This window comes from Nothobranchius furzeri, chromosome 19, assembly GCF_043380555.1.
Source record: "Nothobranchius furzeri strain GRZ-AD chromosome 19, NfurGRZ-RIMD1, whole genome shotgun sequence".
Taxonomy (NCBI): Eukaryota; Metazoa; Chordata; class Actinopteri; order Cyprinodontiformes; family Nothobranchiidae; genus Nothobranchius; species Nothobranchius furzeri.
Window position 1 is genome coordinate 16,954,856 of NC_091759.1, and position 15,647 is coordinate 16,970,502.

At 44.6% G+C, this 15,647-nt stretch overlaps 1 protein-coding gene across 1 annotated transcript; it reads right to left on the reverse strand.

Annotated features, from left to right (window-relative positions):
- Positions 1-1,396: 1,396 nt before the first annotated feature.
- On the reverse strand, positions 1,397-4,323 carry tbxta (T-box transcription factor Ta). The gene is made up of 8 exons (XM_015974505.3): positions 4,051-4,323; positions 3,560-3,824; positions 3,099-3,233; positions 2,963-3,024; positions 2,832-2,893; positions 2,520-2,693; positions 2,320-2,443; positions 1,397-2,239 (listed from the first exon to the last, which is right to left on the reverse strand). Exons 1-8 carry the CDS (start codon positions 4,233-4,235, stop codon positions 1,981-1,983), a joined length of 1,266 nt encoding a protein of 421 aa, XP_015829991.1. The 5' UTR covers positions 4,236-4,323; the 3' UTR covers positions 1,397-1,980.
- Positions 4,324-15,647: the final 11,324 nt, after the last annotated feature.

Below are 15,647 nucleotides of genomic sequence, written 5' to 3' on the forward strand. Positions count from 1 at the left end.
TAATAACTTTTTGCTTTCCTTGACGTTGGATGTGCTACTACTAGTTTATCCGTTTAATTATAGATCCACTAGGATAAATACAATAAAGTTTATCTCTCACCAAATAGAATATTTACTAAGAAATCACAATATAACTATAGACACATTACTTGTCTTTGTGTGTGTGCGTGCGTGCGTGTGTGTGTGTGTGTGTGTGTGTCTGCCTGCTCTGTCTTCTCGATCCCCAGTGAGTCGTGGAGGATGGCTGCTTATACCGAGACGGGGTTCTCTGGAGGTTTCTTCCTGTTAAAAGGGAGTTTTCCTCTCCACTGTCGCTTTATGCTTGCTTAGTATGAGGATTGCTGTATAGTCACTGACACTAGTCAGTGACTTGATGCAATTTGATGGGTTCCTTATATAGGAAACATTATTTCTGATTGGCTTAATGAACTGACCTGAATTGGAATGTTTATTATGTGAAGTGCCTTGAGACGACTCTTGTCGTGATTTGGCGCTTTATAAATAAACTTGAATTGAATTGAACCTCTCTGAACCGTGTCTGGGAGGCTGTGGTTGCTGCTGCACGCAATGTTGATGGTGAACAGATCAAAACACTGACAGAATCCATGGATGGCAGGCTTTTGAGTGTCCTTGCAAAGAAAGGTGGCTATATTGGTCGCTGATTTGTTTTTGTATTGTTTTTGAATGTCAGAAATGTATATTTGGGAATGTGGAGATGTTATATTGGTTTCACTGGTAAAAATAAATAATTGAAATGGGTATAATATTTGTTTTTTGTTAAGTTGCCTAATAATTATGCACAGTAATTGTCACCTGCACACACAGATATCCCCCTAAAATAGCTACAACTACAAACAAACTAAAAACTACTTCCAAAAACATTCAGCTTTGATATTAATGAGTTTTTTGGGTTTATTGAGAACATGGTTGTTGTTCAAAAATAAAATTATTCCTCAAAAATACAACTTGCCTAATAATTCTGCACTCCCTGTACAATAACATGCAAAATTGTATTGATCCTTATAAAACCAATAGAGGATTAAGTTCCAACACAAACTCAGACCTGTTATTTAAATGAAGAGTTGGCCAATCAAAATGTATCAGTGGCTGGTTAAAAGAGATTGTGATAAAGATGGGTGGGGAAGGGCCTCAGCTTGTGGTTTTTAAAGTTTTTTTTCTTTGCATATTAAAGGTTTGCAGCAAAGACAGATATAGCTCTGGGCTGCAACCTACAATAAATATTGATTTAGAAGTAAAGGTTATAAAACAAAGTGGATTTGACTTTTGCTAATAAGTTAGAGCTCTTAACTAAACACGGCTTTCAAAATAAACCAAAAAATTAGGCTAATTTCTATTAATTTTTTCCCAGCAAGAACAGAAAAAAAGCATGCATGTGTGAAAGTAAATATTTTAATTTATTAATAAATGATATAAATAAAACTTACAGCAGATTCAATACAAATAGCTTACATACAGGCATCTGAGCAGGGGACACGCTGGTCCATCGAAACCCTGTCATGAACGAAAAAAGGCACTTTTGAAACTAATGAAAGGCACGTTCAAATGAAAGTACAGGACGTTAATTTACTCTATACACACATGTACACAATCACATTCGCAAAACCTTTGTTTATAGTCATTTTACGTCAATGAACATTTTTGGAATAACCAAGCTAGAGCAAAGAGTTTTGACCATGCAGCTAAAAAAACATGTTGGAAAAAATAAAAGCTTGATTTGTTTTTGTCTGCAGGTTGTAAAAACTACACTGTCTCCATACTGAGAACAACACAGACCCTTATTGAAGCAAATATGTACTTTTTTTAATTTCCAAAATAATTAACTTTATCTTTCTGACTCAACAATTAAAATTTTAAGCTTTTCAACAAAGATCCTTGCAGGTCATGTGACGATTCATTCCTAGCCCCAGCCCTGGAGCATTAGTCTCTATTGCTGCATGTCTCCTGAAGCCATGAGGAGCCTCAGTAGCTCTGGGCCACAGGTGCCCAGGTTGCTGTTAGCCTAGCAATGGAGCTCTCGAACTGGGCATCGCCAACCCCAACCTCGTTTAAGCTGGGGTCATACATGGAGGAAGGCGAGGAGACGGGGAGCGAGGAGGTAAGGCCGGTATAGGACGAACCCCTCAGGAACTGGGAGGTCAAACCCCCGGGTATGGAGCCAGAAGAAGACCCTGAAGGTGTGATGGTGGTTCCGGCTACCGACCAGAGGCTGGGGTACTGGCTGTAAATGAGTCGGACATGTTACCAAGTCCTGCAACATAAGTTTTTTTTTAGCAAATGTAATTATTTTATGAATTCTACCTGGAATTAGATGTGGAGTTGGTGGTGTGAGCCAGAGTGCCCATGCCTGTGGAGTTGGGAATCTGAAGGGCGGACCAGCTGTCATGAGTAGGCAGCGCCCCTGAGGTGTTGTCCATGTAGTTGTCTGGAAACCAGAAACAACACGTTTAACTCAATAAATGTAACATATGGTGCTCATGGTGGACCTAATGGGATCTTACTTGCGCTGGAGCTGCGGTGCGGGTAGTGGCTGGGGTACGGCGTCGGCCTGTGGCTCCTCAGGCTGGAGTAACGCTCGCAGTAGGAGCCGGAAGAGTGGGGCGCATTGCCGCTGAACTGAGGGGGGCTGGTGCTGGGGCAAATTGGACTCTGACCTGGGAGGAACCAACCTCCAACTGGGATGGAATGAAAACAAACAAAAAAGGGAAATAATCAATCAAAATTAATCTCATGTGAGTTTTATCACCATATCAGGTTTTACGGGTGAGGTAAATCTTTTGCTGGTATTTCAGTCTAAAAGAGAAGAAACTCACGTTGAGAATATCCAGACTGCTGGCTGTCTCCACTGTGGTCAGAGATGTCTTTATGATCACTCCTGAAATAAAAAAACCCCATCAAATACTGTCTTAAGTACTCGAAATCAGATGGATGGTGAAGTTGGGACCTTTCTTTGGCATCCAAAAAGGCTTTAGCAAAGGGATTGTGCTTGATCTTCAGAGCAGTGATCTGAACAAGACACACAAGAGTTAGATCTCTGAACAAAGCAGTTTGGGACAAAGTTTAAGCAAGGACATACGCACCTCTTCATTCTGGTAAGCAGTCACAGCAATGAACTGTGTCTCAGGGAACGACTGGCTGCTGATCATCTTCTGGATGCCTCCGACCTTCACGATATGGATCCGTGGCTCGTATTTGTGCAGGGAGTTCAGCATGATCTGCAGAAACAGTTACCCTTTAGATTTGTCTCTAATGTTATTTTTATTTTCATAATTTCAAGTATGAAGCAGTATGGCTTTTGACAATAATTTAAATGGGAATTTGGTTTATTGATTAAAAAGTCAGAGGGAAATAAGATTTAGGATAGAGTCATTTAAAATTTTTATTTCCAGCTTGATCATGACCTCATAAACGCACAAATTGTTACCAAAAACACACACAATTCCTTTATTATTTTGTTAAATTAAATAAAAAAATAGAATGAAATAAATAAAAATGGTAAATACATCCAATTTATTGTTCGTAATTTTTAAAAAATGATCACCTGGCCGCCGCCATTCAGTTTGTTGGACAGCTTGACTTTGCTGAAGGAGACGGGCGCCTTCATCCAGTGCGCCCCAAAGTTCGGGGAGTCTGGGTGGATGTAGACGCAGCTGGGGCTCTGGGGCTCCGGTTTGCCGCCGGGCACCCACTCCCCGTTCACATATTTCCAGCGATTGTTATCCGCGGCTACAAAATCCAGCAGCACCGAGTACATGGCGTTCGGGTCCAGGCCTGAGACGTTGACCCTGAGAACCGGAAACATTCTCCTGGAAAAACAGGCATCGGAGTGATTTAATTATCAGAATCCTACATAACGTTTTCTCTGTCACTAACACACACTCGGGCGCACGTAAGTCTATTTCGATCATTTGATGAAACATTTACTGCCTCAAAATTAAACCTGAATGAGAAAAGCATCAATTTTCACACAGAAACCCTCGTGCGTAAACTGTTCCAGGCGCGCGCAGCTGCTTCCCCAGGTCTAACTCTCACCTCCCTGTCTTGGTGACGATCATCTCGTTGGTTAACTCTTTAAACTTGTTCCACAGCTCCGCGTCCTCCAGGGTCAGTTTAATGTCCCTCTCGGTCACGTCTCCCTTCTCGCTGCCCTTCTGGAACTCGCTCTCCACGGCGCTCAGGAGATGCTCCAGGCGTTGGTCCGGGCTAGAAGAAGACATGTTCTCAAGTCAGGCAGGTCGCGCTAAATCCGCCAGGAGAAGGGTCAGCGAATCACACTGGTTCCTAAGGCCAGGGGCCTTCTCATTTAAGAGCCCCCAGGGACCTCATGGGGATGGGGGCGCGGCTTAGGCCTCGACTTTGACCGACTTGCTCAGACTCCGCCCCATTAGAGAGATTTAACATAAAAAAAAATCAAATCTGACTCCTTAGTCTAAAAAATATCATATGATAATTAAAACTAACAGCTTTAAGAAATTTGTGAATTTGTTTGTGAGGCAGCTTGGCTTTGGTTTGGGATTCAAATCTGATATCTAACTTTAATCTGTCACATTTTATTCCTTATCAACCGAAAACTCAGCAAGCAAACAAAGGAAGGGAAGCGAAGGAAGAGGGCCGTGCCTTTGAACTCAGTTGTATATTTGCTAATTGTGGTAATCTTTTGTAGTCTCAAATACACATAGCATTTGTGTTTGCGGAGTACGAGCCATTAGGGGAGTCTCTGTAGTCCTCTTGTGCCAAAGTGTGGCTGACCCACAGGTGATGCCCACATTTACATAATGGGTCCTGCCTGATCCCCCCAATGAACATCGAATTTCACTTTGTTGAGTCAAATTCCAGGATGTATTTTTAAGACCAGCTGTAAATGTCAAACTTTCAAACTAATAAAAAACAGCATTTCATATTATGAGCTTAAACGGAGCAAAGAAATAAAACCCAGAGACCAGATTCTCCTCTTATCATTAGCCACGTTTCCACTATCGGAGCTTCTGGGCATTTTTACCGGGCCTTTACGGCATGCACGTTTCATCAGCCGGCCTGAGAAGATCATTTTCCAGGCCATTTGGAGAACCAGTAAAAGGCCTGTTCCTCTGGGAGGGGGGAGTTGACTGGGATGCAAGTCAACACTCCGTACAAATTTGGCCCTTTCAGGACTTTGCTGAGACGTCAACTTATCATGACCGTTTTAGCAGTGACTGACGTCACTGATCAGAGCTAAAAAGTGTCCAAAGGCTTTAATACCCTGAAAATAATTTTCTGTCAAAGCACAGCCTTATAAAATCTATTTGAAGGACCGGGAGAGCTGCTGTGTGATGTGAAATGTGGCGTTAATTGACCAGAAGCAGAGTGTTTTTACGGTGCTCTGTGAGACAACAAAGCCCATGCACACTGCGTTTTTCAGTGTTGGGCGTTTAGTAACAGCAATTTTAAAATGACATGAATGGTGCTTATTTGCTTCCGATCTGCTTCACAAACAATTCTTTTAATGGCGGCTGTTTTGAATGGCGTAATTTCCCACTAAGTTACAACCAATCAGTAAATACACCAGGCCTTTCCAAGTACCTATCCCTGTTTGGGTACTCCATTAGTTCTTGAAAATGGTTTGGTGAAGTGGAGATATGTGCATGTTGCGAAAATCTAAATTATACTCTGGAGATCTGATGGTGGAAACACACCTAAAGGACCAGACCTGGGGTGTGGGAAGCCACCTACTTCCAATCCATGGATCCTCAACTGCCCAAAAAATGAATGGGAGTCTATGGGCCAATAAAAGCTATTTTATGATCCCGTGTGATATGTGCCATGGTTTCACATATGATGTTCTTGAATTTTAAAGACACATTTTTATATTTTTGACATGCTGCAAAGATGTGGAGAACTCCAACTGCTCATCTTACCAAACTGACGTCATAAAACCAGACACGGATAAAAGAAGAAAAACAGCTGAGTTTAGCTAGCGTTCTACCTGGACGACAAACAGAAACAGTAAAGGTGGAGAAGACCATCATAAATCTGGTCATGTGGTGAGTAGCAACTGCGCTCCGGGAGAGGAGATCCTGCAGTGACGTCTGGTTTGTAACTATATGAATCACAAATCTTTAGCTACTGAATGTAAAATTACATGACAGACACTGTCGAAACTCACATTACTATTTATCATTTAAAGTGAATACGTGTAATTCAACTGACCAGAAAATGACTTTTACAGCCTCGTTCACTAACATTCAGTCTGTCGGCTCATGGGTCCTGTGACCGAAAACCTATTAACCCTCTCAGGCTCAAATAAGTTTTGATAAAAGGACGAACAACTAAGTCCTTCAGGGGTACTTTAGAGTAAAACATGCTCATGAAGTACGTATGTGGAGTAACCAGGTAGGTTTTAACGTTGCTAATCTGCAACGCCTGCCTCCAGAGAGTTAAGAATAACTCTTATTTAGTCTTGAATTACAGATTTATAAATCTTCTGTTTGTTGTTAGAATCTTTACAGCACGAGGCTTTATTAAAATCTGAATGTACCTGTACATTAGTTATTATTATCTGGTCTACAGGTGCCCACATCCCAGATAAACAACACTTTTTATGATCCAAGCTCTTCTCTGCTTCCGTCTCCACTGTCTGTGATGTACTTGGAATTGAGTGAAGGCTTTGGAGCGTGACTCCACTTTACTACTCCACTTCCTCCAGTTCTACAGAGGCTATAAATGTAAAAGGCTTCCCTCACACCTTGGCATCCCGTATCATTCAGCAGCCTCTTCCTTTTAATTTTGGAGGACCGAGACACAGAGAGTGTTAAAAAGTGGCTGCATAAAGAGCATGACCCCCGCCATTCGGGCCTTCAGGCTTCGCAAACCCTCAACAGACAGAGCTTGCTCAAGCGGCCTCTCTAAGCCGCCACTGCTGTTTTTATGTCATGTTTTATAGTTTTCAGGTGAGAATGATAAAAAACAAAACAAAACACCAGGACAGCTCTGCTCACAGAGAAACAGAGCATCTCCGTCCCACCTGGTGAGACAACGTCTGTTCCACAATACAAAGTTTAATTGAAAAGCCACCAAAGGTTTCCACGGGCCTTCTCTCTCTCTCTCTCTCTCTCTCTCTCTCTCTCTCTCTCTCTCTCTCTCTCTCTCTCTCTTTCTCTCTCTCTCTCTCTCTCTCTCTCTCTCTCTCTCTCTCTCTCTCTCTCTCTCTCTCTCTCTCTCTCTCTCTCTCTCTCTCTCTCTCTCTCTCTCTCTCTCTCTCTCTCTCTCTCTCTCTCTCTCTCTCTCTCTCTCTCTCTCTCTCTCTTTCTCTCTCTCTCTTTCTCTCTCTCTCTCTCTCTCTCTCTCTCTCTCTCTCTCTCTCTCTCTCTCTCTCTCTACACACTCACACACACACACACACACACACACACACACACACACACACACACACACACACACACACAGAGAGAGAGAGAGAGAGCGTGGGGCTGCCTAGTGAGCCAGGGGTTAACTGATACACTCAGTCTGGCATCAGCACACATTCACCTATGTGAGAAATATTGCAGAGGTCTGGTGCTTCACAAAGAGACACTTATAACCAGGAATATTTTCCAGAGAACTTCGCTGACCTAAACGGGTAAACAGAGAAAGGTAGATGAGTCAGTCCTGGGAACACACACACACACACACACACACACACACACACACACACACACACACACACACACACACATTTTTAAACACTTGACTTAAGTTGTTTGGTAGAAAACAACACACTTTATATCTTTTCATTTAAAACACGCAAAAAAATAAACTTCGAAAAGATAAACTGATAGATTTAACTATGTGCCTGATTATCTTTTCAGCACTTTTTGAATTTTACAGATATCTTGAACGGTAAAGTATAAATATTTCATGTATAATTTTCATAAAAGCTGTTAAAATGCGTTTGTTTCTGATTCCTGTCTTTTTATGTCAGTAGTGTCTAAATTAGGGGACTGGTTTACTTTTTTACATAAGTGACCTTTACATGAAATCCTGTCTTTTGGTTTAAAAACTTGATTTGGACTGAAGAATTAAGAAACAGAAACAAATGTTTGGGCCCTAGGCCTTTTTTCTTTGGGCCCTAACACCTCCCCATTGAGGGCCTTTAAAGTTTCATGTCTCAAATATCAATAATTGTTTACATTCCTCAAACACAACCAAAACAGTTTAGATTGTAAACAAAGCAATTTTTAAATTTTGATACATTACGATAAAATAATACTTGAACTTGATTTTAGAAGAGCCGCCCTGTGTGAAAGTGCTGCCAGGCTGGAGGTTGTGAGTTTAAATTCCATTTAGGAAATTTAGTCTATTGTTTTATTTATTTCAGGGGTCCTCAACTAAATTTGTTCAAGGTTTTTTTTCCAGCACACACCAGTGAAGGCCAGATGCTCTTCTAAAATAAAGTTCAAATATCGTTGCATCATTGATGGCCTTGTTTCCCGTCTAAACTGTTAGATTGTAGTTTTAGTTGTGTTTGGAGAATGTGGACAGTTGTAGATGTTTAGGACATGAAACTGTAACGGCCCCCATTTGGGGGCGTTAGGGTTAACAGGTGAAGGAAAAACTTGCACACCTTCCTGATAACTTCCTGGTTCTTCCCTTTCTCCAACCTTCTTCTGCTGGAACACTTCATCCTTCCTGCAGTCTCCAGCCCTACAGGTAGCTCTTCAACAATGACCTTGTTTTTGCATGCATCTGACAGAGGGGTTTGTGCAACGTGTCCATGAGCTGGATGTCCATTTCCAAGAAGACACTGGACCTTATGTGGATCTCTTCCAGCTGTTCATGAATAAAGAAATGGACAAAACATCTCTTACTGCTGGTTAATCAGGAAGCCAATGAGATGTTTTAAAGGCAGAGGTGGTTTTACCATTAGGCATAGGTCGGTGGCCGCCTGGGGCCCCCTTGCGTTGGGGGGCCCCTAGCCCTGACCGCCGGCACCCCTCTGTTAATGCCACAATACTCTTATTACCAACCTGTCGCCGCAGACGGAATTGGACATGCTTCTCATTACCATAATTCCTGAACCGTTCAAGATATCTGTAAAATTCAAAAAGTGCTGAAAAGATTAAAAATGGGGCTTTTCGTGCATATACAATACATTACAGTCGCCACGGGATTCCCTGTCTTGAGTGCAACGAATCACAACACAGATTCAGAGACGTGCCGAGTTTGTCATCCAAAATGCTCAGTTTTATAACTTTTGAATGGCTGACCAGATTCAAAAATTTCAGTGGTTCCTAAAAGTACATAAAAGCAGCTTTCCAACGATCTATAGCATGAAGCAATCAGAGTTATGGAAATCCTGCTGTACAGCCTGATTGAAACGGAGCACAGCGGAGCGCAGTGCCGCGGTGAAAGCGGATAACGGAACGGGGAAGCTAATTAGCATAAAAAACCAGCATGAAATTATGGAAATGCCTCAAAGAAAATCAACACGATCTATTAGGTGTCCCAGATGGCTTATATCTGAAGTCAGTGACCACGAAGAAGGACAGATCTCCGGTGAACCAGGGTGTGAATGATTGTTCCATCTTTATTTTTTATTTGAACAACCCTCAACTATTTGCTAATTGTAAGATTCAGCATCATTCCAGCATCATTTATCTTTTTACAATAAATAATTATTTTTGCTAAAACAAAAGTTTTTGGTATAGCAGTGCACGGTGTGCAAGAGAAGCCGCCCATGGCAGTGTGAGGTGTGCAGGACTCTGCCTGCAGCTGGAGAGAAACTGCTTCAAGGTCCACCACATCAAATAAAAACGTCTGAAAGTTTACAAAAATAAATGGTCTTAAAAACTGCTAAAAATGATACCAAGGTTCACACTTTTTTAAGAATAGATGCATTACAGATCAAAGTTTAAATTGTTCATTCCAAATTGTTTGCCCAAGTCATTTAGAAGTTCCTGTTCAGTAATAAATGTAAAAAATTCAAATCTGTTTTTTGCTTTTTTCACTTTTAAGCTGATTTTTAACGGCTTTATTAGAAATAAATTCTAAATACAAACCCTACTGTCACACCCTGTCCTGTCTCCCCATTTGGTTCAGCCTGCGTCTCTGTTAGTTACTCCCACCTGCCTCTCGTTTTCCAATCACCCAAGCTCCCAGCCCTCTTGTATTTAAACCCTTCCAGTTCTGTGCCTCTTGTTGGCTCATTCTTCCCATGTCCTGCGCGTGTTTATTATGAAAAGACTTTACCTGTCCCAGGTTGTCTGCCTGCCTGATTCCTCCACAGCGTTTGGATCCTTACCTCCGCTCCACTCACCAGCGCGTCGTGATAGAATGAGCCAACCCCCTAAAGGATCCAGCGGGGAGATTCTTCCCTGAGAGTGCCTGCTCCAATTCCTCTCCTCGGACCACCGGCTGGCTTCTCCTCCTCCGGCGTCACCTCGCCGCAGCCGCCGTCACCGAACTTCAGCCTCGGCGTTCCTCTCCACCCTCCCGGAGCCAGATGAGAGGTTGGACCGGGAGACGCTGCCAGACCGCTCCTGCTACGTCGGCACCAAACTGGCTGTGTGCTCCCCCGGAGTTGGCCCACGGCGTGGGGAAGGATGCCGGGCTCCACCGCAACCCTGTGTCCCAGGACGGAGCCGCAAGCTCGCCACTGCCCCGGCTCGACGCACCAGCATGGACCCGCCCCCTGTCAGACCAGCAGTCCCACCTCCGGTCAAATCAGCTCCTCCGTTATCTGCAGGCAGAGGAACCACGCCTACAGCCCAGCTGACAGAGCTTGTCGGTCTCCAGGCGGAGCTTGGCCGGATCCGTCAGCTCGTCAGCCTCCAGGAGTTCCAGCTGGACACCCTGTCCTCCCCGAAACTCCAGGAGAGGGTTTCTGTCCAGCCAGCGGCCCCACCTCCAGTCCAGTCAGCAGCTCTCTCGTCTCTGGGCCGGAGGACCGAGCTCACAGCCCATCCAACAGAGCTCGCCAGTCTCCGAGCTGAGCTGGTCCGACTCCGTCAGATCCTCAGTCTCCAGTTCCGGCGGTGGTCCCGGAAGTCGCACCGCATCCGGTCCAGCCTGTCCAAGCGGTCCCGTCTGAAGCAACTCCTCCTCCACTCCAGAAGCCGGCGGTCCAGAAGCCAGCGGTCCAGAGGCCGGCGGTCCAGAAGGCGACGAACCAGAAGTTGACGCCCCCAGTCCTGAAGTCGACGCCCCTTCCAGTCTTGTGGTAGATGCCCCTTCCAGTCCTGTGGTAGATACCCCATCCAGTCCTGTGGTAGATGCCCCTTCCAGTCCTGTGGTAGATACCCCATCCAGTCCTGTGGTAGATGCCCCTTCCAGTCCTGTGGTAGATGCCCCTTCCAGTCCTGTGGTAGATGCCCCTTCCAGTCCTGTGGTCGATGCTCTCTCCAGTTCAGAGGTCGACGCTCTCTCCAGTCCAGAGGTCGACGCTCTCTCCAGTCCAGAGGTCGACGCTCCTTCGTGTCCAGAGGTCGACGCTCCTTCGTGTCCAGAGGCCGACGCTCCTTCGTGTCCAGAGGCCGACGCTCCCTCGTGTCCAGAGGCCGACGCTCCCTCGTGTCCAGAGGTCGACGTCCCCTCAAGTCCAACGTCTCCAGCCCAGAGGCCGACGACGCCGCCTCCAGTCCAGGGGCCGCCGCTGCCACAAGCCCTGAGGTCATCGCCGCTGCCTCCAGTCCAGAAGTCAAAGACGTGTCCTCCGGCATCTCTGCCTCCGGTCACCACCAGTCCTGCCCTCACCAGGCGCTGGCCCCCAAGAGCCCGTCTCGCCTCCTCCTCTGCCATAGACGCAGGCCCCCAAGAGCCCGTCGTCGCCGCCTCCTATGCTACAGACGCAGGCCCCCAAGAGCCCGTCGTCGCCACCTCCTCTGCCCCAGGCGCGGTCCCCCAGGAGCCCGTCGTCGCCACCTCCTCTGCCCCGGGCGCGGTCCCCCAGGAGCCCGTCGTCGCCTCCTCTGCCCTACACGCAGGCCCCCACACTCTGCTGGTCCCTGCCTCCTCTCCATTGGCCCCTTGGTCCCTCTTGGCCCTCCCTCCGGATCCCCCTAATCCCACCATGCACGGTGTGCGTCTGTAGTCCGCCCCTTGAGGGGGGGGGGGGTACTGTCACACCCTGTCCTGTCTCCCCATTTGGTTCAGCCTGCGTCTCTGTTAATTGCTCCCACCTGCCTCTCGTTTTCCAATCACCCAAGCTCCCAGCCCTCTTGTATTTAAACCCTTCCAGTTCTGTGTCTCTTGTTGGCTCATTGTTCCGATGTCCTGCGCGTGTTTTTTATGAAAAGACTTTACCTGTCCCAGGTTGTCTGCCTGCCTGATTCCTCCCCAGCGTTTGGATCCTTACCTCCGCTCCACTCACCAGCGAGTCGTGACACATTCCCTGAAAGCTGAGGTTGTTCTGAAAAAAGGAGAAGAGTTACACACACTTTGCACTTTTTTATTACAATTTTACCGCCATATGAAAAAATACCAGGTGGCCCTGTTATAATTATGGTCATAAGACGGTTATTAAGACGGCTATTAAGACGGCGATGCACAAAAAGGAAGTGATTGGTAGTCATTCCACTCCAATCCAGTTGGTGGTGGTAATGCACCAAATTGTTGTTTGCAAGGTGCCATACGACCACAAATAATAAGAAGAAGAGAGGCGGGAGCATTCGTAACAAACTCAAAGCGATAGTCAAAAGATGAAGCATGAAATTGAGTTATCCTAGTGGCTCCAATAAGAGAAAGAAGCAGCTAGCTTCATAAAAGCTTTTAGTTTAGCTTCTGAAAGTGACGTCGTTTTTCGATGTAAACATCAAAGGAAGCAGAAAAGGAAAGACAATGGAAAATGTTTAAAGAGAGGAAAACATGGACCAGTATGGAAAATAGAAAAAAACAACAAAGGCAAAAGCAATTCAATTCAATTCAAGTTTATTTATAAAGCGCCAAATCACGACAAGAGTCGTCTCAAGGCACTTCACATCATAAACATTCCAATTCAGGTCAGTTCATTAAGCCAATCAGAAATAATGTTTCCTATATAAGGAACCCAGCTAATTGCATCAAGTCACTGACTAGTGTCAGTGACTATACAGCAATCCTCATACTAAGCAAGCTTAAAGCGACAGTGGAGAGGAAAACTCCCTTTTAACAGGAAGAAATCTCCAGAGAATCCTGGCTCAGTATAAGTAGCCATCCTCCACGACTCACTGGGGATGGAGAAGACAGAGCACACACACACACACACACACACACACACACACACACACACACACACACACACACACACACACACACACACACACACACACACACACACACACACACACACACACACACACACACACAGACTAGTAATGTGTCTATAGTTATATTGTGATGTCTTAGTAAATATTCTATTTGGTGAAAGCACAGGAGCACTGACAGGAAAAAGAAAGCAGAGCAAATATTGAAAGTGCTCAAAAGGAGGGAAATACAGGAAAAAAGAGGAGGACTAATAAAAAGGGAAAATAACTCGTGTCAGAAGAGGAGAGAGTTTAGCAAATCCAGTTAAAGGTAAGATTGTTGAAAATTTAGTGTAAGGGGCCCCATGTCTGTGTTCACCTTGGGGCCCCAAATTGCTAAATCTGCCCCTATAAAAGGTCAACTTTGCTTGTATTTTTAATATATTTGCAGTGGTCTCTAGTAGGAGTGAATGCCTTGTAAGTCTTCCTCTGTGGAAAAAAGGTCTGGTGCATCTGTCTGAGACGTAGAAGTCAGCTGGAGGAGAAAGTAGCAGAACATGGAAGGATTTGGGGTTTTATTTCCTGACATTTGGACATCTCGCCTCTGATTGGCTAACAGCAACATGACACCTTTGGGCTCTGAAGAGCATAACAGCGTCACCGCGATATTGGCAGTCACTCTCCAAAGTTAATGGTTAAGCACCTTCTCAGCAGAAATGAATGCACTTGGGGTGAATAGAGACCCATCTAAAATGGCGGCCTGCCACTACGGCAGCTCCAATAGGTAGCGCTGGTCCACGGGGCGTCTACGTATAAATGTCTGCATGACACTACCACTGACTCCATTTGCTTTGCAACATTGATGTTTTATCGCCACAAGCCTGAAGGAGTTCTGCCATGTTGCGGAGTCGTCAATGCTAACGCTTAGTTTCTGCTAGTCAAGCTGTTCTCTGCTGTTTCCTGGACGCTAAGCCAACAACAGCCTTGCCCGTTGTGAGTCAAAATGGATGAGTCCATGAATGTTAAGTGACTGTGTGATGTTGATCTGTCAGGATTTTCTGAACTGAGCATTTTTCTGTCTATTTCCTGTCAGAAGCTAACGCATGAGATGGAGGTAGAAGACTATCTTCACGTTCAGAGCGACTGACCATTAAATGGTTTCTCAGTGAACCTGCTTTAAAAGAAAAGTTTTAGCTCAGTACTCACTAACAATTAACAGTGCAATGTGCATTGTCTGTAATTTGCAGCATAATCCACCTGATGTCAGATTCAAGAATGATCTGTTGTTTATCTATAAAGTTATGTACATATTATTTGATTAATAAAGTATTTTTGAATTGATTTGTCCTCATGGCTGCTACTGTGGTGGTTTCCTGAACCAATCGTGTAAAACAAAGGTGGGGGATCCTGGTCCCTCAAGGGCCACAATCCAGCATGTTTTAGTTGTCTCCAGCATCAATACAAAATGTTTTCATTAAAAGGGTTCTGCAGAGCTCCATGAGCTTCTGAACAATTCAGCCATTAAATCAGGTGTGTTGCAGGGAAACAGCTAAAACATGCTGGATAGTGGCCCTCGAGAACCAAGGTTTCCTACCTTACCAGAATCTCCCAATATCCCATACCAGTAAAGGGACACACACACACACACACACACACACACACACACACACACACACACACACACACACACACACAGCTCAGATGTGGATTGAGCCCTGAGCTTCGTCTGTCACTTATGCGTTTCCACATCAAGTTCAGGAAATCTAAACTTTCCACTTCTAATCAGCCCTCCCTTTGAAAGAGATAAAAAGAAGCACCAATACCCCCCTCCACACACACACACACACACACACACACACACACACACACACACACACACACACACACACACACACACACACACACACACACCCCTCATTCCTCGGTCCCCCCTCTGGCCTCTGCTGGCCTTCTATGCCCTGTGGTAGACCTCCAGACCTTTGGCATGCTAATGACCGGAGGCCCAGCTTCGACACCACCAGCCAGACCAAGGAGTAGCAAAATCACATCCCAGGAGAAGAAGTTTGTTGTGTTTGCACCATACGTCATCAAATCAAATCACACCAGCTTTCAAAATAAAGGTACATCGCTTGTCAAGGACTTAATACAGCTGTAACATGTAAATGTATAATTACAGATGAAGCAATAGGAATTATAATTAATATATAGCTTTAAATGGTTGATTATTTATAGAAAATATGGTACAACAGGGGTCCCTTTATTAAATTTAGTGCATTATTAAGCCTTAATAAACAAAAAGTTCCATTATTAACATTACCATTATTGTTAACTATTAAGTGTGTTTAAGGTTAGGACAAAGGGCCAGGAGGGTCTGCTTAATAATGCAATACATAATGATGAGCATAGCTGTTAATACTTTATTTAATATTTTAATAATGCTTCAAAATGCACTGAGCA

Bases quoted from the DNA above. Each gene is read 5' to 3' on its own strand.
- tbxta (XM_015974505.3), bottom strand. From the start codon at position 4,235: ATGTCTTCTTCTAGCCCGGACCAACGCCTGGAGCATCTCCTGAGCGCC. The intron at 3,825-4,050 runs GTGAGAGTTAGA...CTGTTTTTCCAG, and splicing joins ATCGTCACCAAGACAGGGAG to GAGAATGTTTCCGGTTCTCA. The intron at 2,894-2,962 runs GTCCCAACTTCA...TTTTTATTTCAG, and splicing joins TTTTTGGATGCCAAAGAAAG to GAGTGATCATAAAGACATCT.